This window comes from Meles meles, chromosome 8 (genome assembly GCF_922984935.1).
Source record: "Meles meles chromosome 8, mMelMel3.1 paternal haplotype, whole genome shotgun sequence".
NCBI lineage: Eukaryota > Metazoa > Chordata > Mammalia > Carnivora > Mustelidae > Meles > Meles meles.
The window spans coordinates 13,106,395-13,116,175 of NC_060073.1; the positions used below are offsets into that span (position 1 = coordinate 13,106,395).

A 9,781-nucleotide genomic window follows, 5' to 3' on the forward strand; every position below is an offset into this window, starting at 1 on the left:
ATCTGAGCCACAGTTCATATTAGATATTCATATTAGATCTTATCAATGATCTCCAAAATGCCCCTTTTTTCCCTATGCACCTACCCAGATTTTTTTTTAAGGCAAATTCTAATTTCTTATCATCTCCTGGTGCTTTTTTAAAATGTCCAAATATGCTCTTTTTCTAACGTGTACGCTGCTACTTTGCTCCTGGTGTTCTCGTGGGGGTCCTGCAGCCCTGAGTCATCACACGTCTGCCAAACGCCCACTGGGGCTCCCCAGAGCCTAGCCAGCTGACAGCAAGGTGGGAGGGAGCCGCCCCTCCCCATCCTCAAAGCAGTCAATGTGGGGAAGAGGAGGGACGATGCAACAGCTGGGAGATGAACATTGTTAACGATCCCCTGGGCTCTTCCTTATGCCCATCGGCATTTCCTAGGCTTAGAAGTTAGCTTCCTTTCTGAAAATGGAATTTTTTTAATTGCTAATATAAATAAATTATCTATTCTGTTAACAAGGCCCCCAGTGCCTCCTTAGATGAGTCCCTGGCAGCCCAAACCAGGAGAGCTTCACAGAGAGGGTCAAGCCTCAAGACTTCCTACCCCATGTGCCCCTCGCTTCCCTCCATGCCCCTTGGCTGCTGGGACACAGAAGTAACAGGGAAAGGCACTGAGCTCTAGATGCATATACTCTGTGGAGCTCAGTGTTACCGACTCGTTTGACCAGAAATAGGGCCGACCAAAGAGCCCCTGGGTCGTTTAGTGGGGTTAGCTGGGTAAGCTGTCACCCAGTCTTCTGCAAGCTCCCCAGGGGCAAGCTGACTCTTTCTTATCTGGACTTCAGACTCCAAGGAGGAGTCAGGAAGTCCTTCTGCTGGTATGAAAGAACCATAAAGTCCAACTCCTCCAGGAGACGCTAACCTCCCTCTGTCTCAAGGCCAAAGCAAGTGACCACAACCTACAGGGGATCGGCTCTTCTTCCCCGAGGCCTGAACCTTGAGGGACCCCTGAAGAGGATATGGGGGTGGGTATGTTTCCAGCATCTCCCCAGAGCTCTGAGCCCCTGCAGCCACCTGGGATCCAGAGGGGATGGAGCTAGCTAGCTTTATAAGCCCAGCAGAACCAGGATGCACCCAAAGGCTCAGTCATATGCTGTGTGCCTTGTCACCAGGTCTAGATGTGTGCCCTTCCCCCCGAGAAGAGCCCCAGGAAGGACAATCTGAAAGACACAGGCTGGAGTGAAAGTGAGCCCCAGAGTCTTCCCTATGTGGCTGGGCTGAGAGCATCTTGAGGTAGACCTGGCTGGGAGCACTGTTTGCTAAGGTTGGTATTTGCCTATTGGAAATTCCACTGAGTAGCACCAGAGCTGATTCAGAAAGCTGTTAACTTCTCCTTCCTCAATCCCCAAATCTGCACCCACCCTATCCCCTACGTAAGCATTCCTGAGATCCCACTGCGTTCAGGGGTCCTGAGCAATCTCCTCCAGCTCCCCATCCACAGCGGGCTCATAATCTAACTGGCAGTGTGATGGAACTTAATGCATACCAGGGGCTTACCCTGTTGCCAGGAGTGGGCTAAGTCCATGGATACCATTGTCTTTCGGCCCAGAAACTAGGGAAACTGAGGCTCAGAAGGTTGAGTAACTCTACCAGGTTTTCTGACTCTTTCCAGTGCATCTTTTGCCTGGTAGGTGTTGACTGAGGAGTTTAATTCCCACTTCCAGGCTGTGGTGCTGCCTCGTCTCCTGTACGGAGCCCCACCATCCTCCCACAAGCCTCAGTCCCATGCTCCTGTTTCTGAAGCCTTCTCCACGACTCCAGTGGGTTTTACTGGCAAGAGGGCACCACCCAACTTCATTCTTGTTTCACGGGAATGAGTCTGTCTCTCAGCAAAATTTCAAGACCCTAAATGGCCGAAGCCATGTCTTACCCTAGTTGAACAGTAGTTATTTAAATACTTTGGGCAACTGCAGTAGCTTGAATACTTTGGAACTGCAATGGTAGAAATAGTTCTGGATAGCAGTGGTTGCTCAAATATTTGCTGTTCACGTATACAAAACTTAGAATAGCCTCTGCTTTCTGAAGTTATAATGTGATGGGAAAGCAAAACAAGCCAGTGGGAGGAAAGAAAGACAGCGACGTTGATGAAGCCCCGTTAAATAATTCTAAATACATCTGTGTGAGTGAGATTCAGCTGCTAGATGATAACGGCACACAAAAAGAGCATTCAGTTGGGTAAGGGAAGTCTGACAAGAAGGGCTGAGGGTTGGCTTTGCAGGATTCACAGAGGCTGCCTAGGGGTACTTTGCACACTGAGACCCCACAGGTACATGTGTAAGGCACTTCCTTGAGGTCGCCACAATCAAGAATGATTGGCAAGTGTGGCTCTGGAGGAATTGAATGGCCATCTGGAGGATGGGATGGCAGTAGCAAAGGATGAGGAAGGAACATAGTCTGGACCATGGGAATATGGTGGGAAAGGAGGATTTGGGGAGGAGGACAGAAACCTCATTTACTGGAGAGCAGGATCCAGGATCTCACCCTAAAAACAACACTGAGTGTGAGTGTGCATGCGTGTGTGTGTGTGTGTAAAGGATTAGCTATCATCCTATCAGAGATTCATGGTAGATCAGAGACTTGTGAATGAGATCTGGACACAATTAAATCTTTTAAAAGGTAGAAAAGGAAGAGCAAGCATAAAAGATACACGGGGCCCTTGGGGGAGGAAGTGGAACACAGGGCAGGAAGCTGACCCTGCTAGGTTAAACTCCAAGATGGAAGCACATGATGGAATCCTGCCCCATTCCTGGGAGCCTGCCTTTCAGGGTTGCATATTCTGATCTTTGCACTAAACAGAGGGTTAGTCTCTGAAGGGTGCAGAGTGTTCCAGTGAAATCTCCTAGGGTCACAAAATCACAAGACCAGCCCTGAGAGGAAGGAGGGGCAGTAGGGCAGAGGGCAGTGTCCTGGGACTGACCAGTGCTTCTAAAGCCATGTTCTTCAAACAAGGGTTGTGTACCCCTGAGGCTGAAGTAAAGACTTTTCAAAGGATTCATAGACAAAGCAATTTTAAAGGGAACTAATTTCCAGAACCTCAAGGTCCGCATCTCTTTTTACAAAACCAGTGTCCTTGGAAATGCATGGGGGTGGGGGGGGTCCTGTACTCCTTTCTCATCTCCCTCTTCACAATTGTCCTCCTTTCATTTTTGAAAAGAAATGCGTGCCTCTAACCCATCCTGACTCTTAGTATAAGACATTTTGCCGGCATACCAAAACACAAGGATACCACACAAAGAGGTAGTTACGTAAATAGGTGTTGAAAAGTAAATGATTTTAATGACTGCCTATAAAATCCTTTTCAAGTCAGATGGAAATCTTTCAACAGAATAGAGGGAGGATCTTTTCAAATTGACAGACGATGCAACATTAAATATAATTTTTGATGATACATCACTATGTGATTCTTGGCATTAACTAAGAAGTTCAATGAATTGAATGGCATTGCCATAAGAGAAGTCCCCATATTCCCTTCTATTCATTTATGTTAACAAGGTTTCTCATAACTTCATCTTTATGTACGAAATATTTGTGAGGGATCTCTGCTGTGAGTGGCCAAGTTACTTAAATAGATTCTTGTGAGTTGGACAGATCCTCCTCAAATTGTCTGTTATTATCAGGTATAGAGTATCCTTTTTCTGGACAAATTCACATGGATTCTTTTTGTGGTGCCTGGGGCTACACTTGCACAAAGACCCATCCCCAGGCAGCAAGTTCAGGGAGGATGCCCTCACTCATTGTCATTGTCACAGCCAAGTGTGATCTCTGAGATCTTCCATGCCAAACTTTGACTTGCCAAGGAGGAATCAGAGAGAGGAGAATTGCCCGAGGTAACAGAGCTGGAACTAGAAAGCTGGTCTCTATCCTGTACCTATTGCAGCAGATGGGAACACAGGTGAGGTTATTCCATGTTCTTCTGCAAGGAGATACCACATTTCCTCCTTGTCTTCCACATAAACCATTTGACGTGGATGAAGGGGTTAGTGAGGTTTTCCTAGGAATAATTTTCAGGGGGTATCCCAGATCCCCAAGGAGGTGGGATATGAGGGGCAGAAGAGAGAGGGATGTATGGGGAAGAAGGAAAGGACTATGGGCATTTCCAATACTCCTACAGATAAATATCTTGGAGGACAGTCAAGCAAGCACTAAAACACTATTTCCAAGCCGATGGTCTCCCAGGTAACATTCAACTTGGTAGATTCTCAGAGGACACAATGGTTACTATATAGAGGGGATGCCCTGAAGGATGTTTAAATATGAGACAGAATGAAAACCCTTACATGCCACGCCATGAATAAACCTTGGAAACTTTAAGTGAAAAGAGTCAGACACAAAAAGCCACTAATAGTATGAATCCATGTATATGAAATGCCCAGAACAGACAAACCTAAAGAGACAGAAAGTAAATTAATGATTTTCAGGAGCTGGGGGAAGGGTAGAATGGGGAGTGCCAACCAATGGCCATGTGGTTTTCTTTGTTGGGTGATAAAAGTGTTCTGCAGTTAAATAGTGGGGATGGCTGTGTAGCCACTGAATCATACACTTTATTTTTTTTACAGATTTTATTTATTTATTTATTTATTCAGCTATCTAGCTATTTATTTGTTTGTTTGTTTGTTTGTTTTAGAGAGATAGAGAGAACCCAGGGCAGGCAGGGGCAGAGGGAGAGAATCTCAAGCAGACTCCCCACTGAGCACTAAGCCCAACATGGGGTTCAATCCCAGGACCCCAAAATCATGACCTGTTCTGGGATTGAGAGTCAGACGCTTAACCGACTGAGACACTCAGGTGTCCCTAAAATGGTGAATGTGAATTATATCTGGATTTTTAAAATGAATTAAAAAAATTGTCAAATCCAGTCATAAGCATATGTATAGATACAGGTACTAGAAATTGGGGAAGAGGCCTCATAACTCATTGATCACTTACTGTGTCCCAGACGTTCAGATATCTTACATTCCTTATTTCATTTGGGCCATGCAGCAACCCTGAAAAGTAGGCATACTTTCTTCATTTCATGACAAGAAAACTAAAGCGCATCAATACAGCTTATCCAAGGGGACAAAATTAGTTAGTGCCATAATCAGAATCTGTCAGGCTTCCTTGTTCATGTCCTTTCCACTATGCACCATGCTTCCCATTAGCATCTTGTGCAAGAAGTCTTATACCTGCTTGTACTCTCCCTCATTGTCCTATGCACTGCAGTGGACATGCTCAGGTAATTCCCATTTGAGTGATTATCACTTGTCACCTCTGCAGATGACACCTGGAGAACTAGCCCTTGCCAGTGGAAACCACACTCCAGTCACCCAGTTCATCTTGTTGGGATTCTCCAGTTATCCAGATCTCCAGGAGCTTCTATTTGTAACCTTCCTGCTCGTTTATGTCATCACAGTGATGGGCAACCTGGGAATGATGGCACTCATCTTCACGGACTCCCGTCTCCATAGCCCCATGTATTTCTTCCTCAGCGTCCTCTCTTTTCTTGATATTTGTTACTCTTCTGTGGTCACACCCAAGCTCTTAGCCAACTTCCTGGCCTCTGACAAGACCATCTCTTTCGAGGGCTGTGTGATCCAATTGACCTTCTTTGTGGTGCATGTAACAGCTGAGAGCTTCCTGCTGGCCTCCATGGCTTATGACCGCTTCATGGCCATCTGCCAACCCCTCCGTTATGGTTCGATCATGACCAAGGAGACCTGTCTCCAGCTGGTAGCAGCTTCCTATGCATTCGGTGGTGCCAACTCTGCTATACAGACTGGGAATGTCTTTGCTCTGCCTTTCTGTGGGCCCAACCAAGTAACACACTACTTCTGCGACATCCCTCCCCTTCTCCGCCTGGCTTGTGCCAACACAGCCACAGCAGGAGTGGTCCTCTACATCTTCTCCGCTCTGGTTACCCTTCTGCCTGCTGCAGTCATCCTCATCTCCTACAGCTTGCTCTTGGTGGCCATTGGGAGGATGCGCTCAGCAGCTGGACGGGAGAAGGCCCTCTCCACCTGTGCCTCCCACTTCCTGGCCATTGCCATTTTCTATGGCACTGTGGTTTTCACCTATGTCCAGCCTCATGGGTCCACAAATGATACCAATGGCCAAATAGTGTCCGTGTTCTACACCATCATAATTCCCATGCTCAACCCCTTCATCTATAGCTTCCGCAACAAGGAGGTCAAGGATGCACTGAAAAGGAAGCTCCAGATCAGTATCCTTCCCTGCTGAGTGCTGCAAGGTTATTTGTTGGAATGAGGAAGGCAGAGCCTCTTCCAAATCACACTGTGAATTGACTGAATGGAGAGCAGCCCTGGTTCTGAAGGAGGTGGAAGAAGTAGGGAAGGAACAGCAAATAGCATTCTTTGTACAGAGAGCTGCAATTTTTAAAAACATTTTCTTATCCATTATGGTGTTGAATGTTTGCATCCATATTGTGAGGCAGTCCTTGTTATGATGATCTCATTTTACAAACGAAGTGACTCAGTAAAAATAAGTTACCTAAGGCCACCTGAGTGATTCAGTCACTTAAGCAGCTGCCTTCAGCTGAGATCATGATCTCAGGGTCTTGAGATCGAGCCCTGCGTCGGGCTCCCTGCTCGGTGGAGAGTCTGCTTCCCCCCTGCCCTCCTCTGCTGCTCCCCCAGATTGTGTTCTCTCTCTCTCTTTCTCTCTCTCTCTCTAATAAATGAATAAAATCTTAAAAAATTTTTTACCTAAAACTATACAGTGAGAGTGTAAGTATTCAGTGTCGGGATTTCCCCACCAAAACCAGGGATATCTCTTCCATACCACAGCCACGAGCTGAGTCCTCTACTGGCAGTTCAACACAATTTCCAAGAGACACAGGACAAGGGGCAGCAGAATCATTTCTGTCTTGCCACTGACTTAAGGAGGTTGGGGTAAGCTACGAGGGACTCAGTTCTTTCTTCCTAGTCCCATTTCAAAAAGAAAGATGGCCAGAATAGAAGTCCCATTTCTTATTATTGCTGCATTGGCTGAGCTGCCCCATTAAAAAAAGCCTCAGGCTCAAGAAAGATTTTTCCTCATACATCTATTTTCTAGACAGATGTATGTGCATGCCTCATAATTCTCCAGGGCACATGTGTGCACGTGTGCTTGATATTTGCTGCTACAGCATCGTATAAGACAATGTGCTGTAGGAGACCAATTACAAAAAAAATTACATTTGGCCTAAATGTCTTTAAATATGCATGTAATATGGTTGAGTATATGTGTTTTAGAGAATCACACGAATGAAGGAGCTGAACTTGACCTAATTCAAGGCCGACCACTGGACTGGAAGGCACGCTCTCAAACTTTTACAAAGTCCTAACCTGAGCTGAGTCAGCTTCAGTCTGAGATTTCTGGCCTGAGGTAATTTAAAAGACCCTTTTTTTTTTTCATTCAGATCTACCTTAAAGGAAACTATTCTAAATACAGAAAATCTTGCTATACAAACCGGTTTGTCACAACACCATTTTTTTTTAAGATTTTATTTATTTATTTGACAGAGAGAGAGATCACAAGTAGGCAGAGAAGCGGGCATGGGGAGGGAGGGAGTAGAGCAAAGAGCAAAGAGCAAAGCAAAGAGCCTGAGCAAAGAGCCTGTTGTGGGGCTCGATCCCAGGACCCTGAGATCATGACCTGAGCTGAAGGCAGAGGCTTAACCCACTGAGCCACCCAGGCGCCCCACAATACCATTTTTGAAAACAGAAAGTTGGAAACAGCATAAATGGTCAAAGGGAGAAAGAGTGAGAGGATTCTTCCCTGAGAGGGATTCTGACATAACCACTAACAATCACCCATGTAAGGATGACGCAAGAACATGCACAACAGCAGGCGGGAAGGTCCAGAGGGCGACCGCAGCCCTGTCACAAAACGAGTGGCCCAAAAGAACACACAGACGTCTGAGTGACGGCTGTGTGAGAGTGGGCGCACAATGGAGGAAAATGTCATGCTGTTTCTCTCAAAAACTCTCCAAAACTTTCGTACTGAGCATGTTTGATTCTGATACTTTATCCTAAAAAGAACTAACTCAATCCTTTCCAGGAAACTGAGTGTGAAACTCTTCCACTTCTCTCTTCTTTCATTAAGCCAGTATTTCCTAAAGTCCCTCCTTGGCTCCACATCCCTTTAATGTATAAACTGTGTTTCTGGTACCTGCCTACAGTTGAGGTCAGGACTGGAACAATTGTACAGTCTTGAGTTCGAGCCCCATGTTGGGCTCCCTCCTCAGCAGGGAGCCTGCTTCTCCCTCTCCCTCTGCCCCTCTCTTTGCTTGTGTGCTCTCTCTCTGTCTCCCCCTCTCTCAAATAAATAAACAAAAAATTTTTAAGACCCGTTTTAATTAACTATATAAATGTTGAATAAAAACGTATTGACTTGTAACCTGAGGAGTGGCAAATTATTACCCCAGTCCATTCACTGTTGTCTCCTCAATGCCTGGCACACTGTAGGCGCTCAATAAGGATCTCGTCAGTAAATGAATGGTGGGCATCTACATGAGTGTTCTTCTTGGACCAGTGGTAATGTCATCACCGGAGGTCTTTTGAGAAATGCAGAATCTGGGGGCCTGCCCCAGACTATTAAATCAGAATCCACAGTTTCACAAGATCCCCAGGGGACTGGTGTGCATATTAAGGTCTGAGAAGCACAGAAAAGAAATTTTAAAAATAAATAAGAATTTTAAAACAAAACCAAAAAAGGTTTGAGAAACACTGATTTACACTCCTTGACCCAGCTCTAAATCCTTGAGTGAAAACAGTATGCAGTTTTTCTCCCTGAGCTCGCAGTTTAGTCTGGGAGAGGGTCCTTAGCAGAGGATAAAGCATGGCAAAAGCCAAGAAGTGAGAAAACGACGTGTCTTCTTCCCTGATTCTTTCTCAGCACTGCATGATCTACATTAAAATGAGCAGGAAGGGGAGCCTGGGTGGCTCAGTGGGTTAAGCCTCTGCCTTCATGACCTCAGGGTCCTGGGATCTGAGCAGGGAGCCTGCTTCCCCCCTCTCTCTGCCTGCCTCTCTCTCTACTTGTGATTTCTCTCTCTGTCAAATAAATAAATAAAGTCTAAAATAAATAAAACAAAATGAGCAGGAAGAGGAGAATCAACAGGAACAGGGGAATCACGTTGCCTAAGTGGGGACGGAAGAAGAGGGTGGCAATGCCGCCTGCGTTGGTCATGGATTAACACCATGTCTGACTGTAGCTTGCCTTCCATAAAGTCCTGTTGTTGCTGGCAGGTAGCAACCAAAGCCAGAACTATACTTCTGTGGCCTCCTCGCATCTGGATGTGGCCATGTGACCAGGTCTCACCAAAGGAATGTGATCAGAAGAGACATTTCATTTCCAGGCATATACATTAAAGAAGTGGGTGGATGTTGGGACCTCCTGACTCTTGTTTCCTCTGTGCCAGTGGAAGCAGGAGACTCTATGGCCCTAGGGCATAGTGGGGCCACAGGTTTCCTAAATCAGTGGAGAAAAACTGCCTTCCGAATGGGAACACAGGAACCAGATGTATACCCTGGTTAACTTACTTTGTTAAGCCACTGACATTTAGGGTTTGTTTATTAAAGTTGTTAGTGTCACCTTAAATAAAACAATGAATCACGTTAGGTTTCTTTCTTTCTCTTTCTTTCTTTCTTTCTTTCTTTCTTTTTTTCCTTTCTTTTCTTTCTTTCATTTCCTTCCTTCCTTCTTCCCTTCTCTCCCTTTCTTTCTTTCTTTCTTTCTTTCTTTCTTTCTTTCTTTCTTTTCTTTCTT

The 9,781-nt window shown here is 45.6% G+C and overlaps 1 protein-coding gene across 1 annotated transcript; it reads left to right on the forward strand.

The window, feature by feature from the left end:
* Positions 1-5,290: 5,290 nt before the first annotated feature.
* LOC123948107 (olfactory receptor 1052-like) lies at positions 5,291-6,250 on the forward strand. Its single transcript, XM_046014578.1, has one exon. It carries the CDS (start codon positions 5,291-5,293, stop codon positions 6,248-6,250), a length of 960 nt encoding a protein of 319 aa, XP_045870534.1.
* Positions 6,251-9,781: the final 3,531 nt, after the last annotated feature.

What these genes read in the sequence shown, in the direction of transcription:
- LOC123948107 (XM_046014578.1), top strand. Translation starts at nt 5,291, where the DNA reads ATGACACCTGGAGAACTAGCCCTTGCCAGTGGAAACCACACTCCAGTC.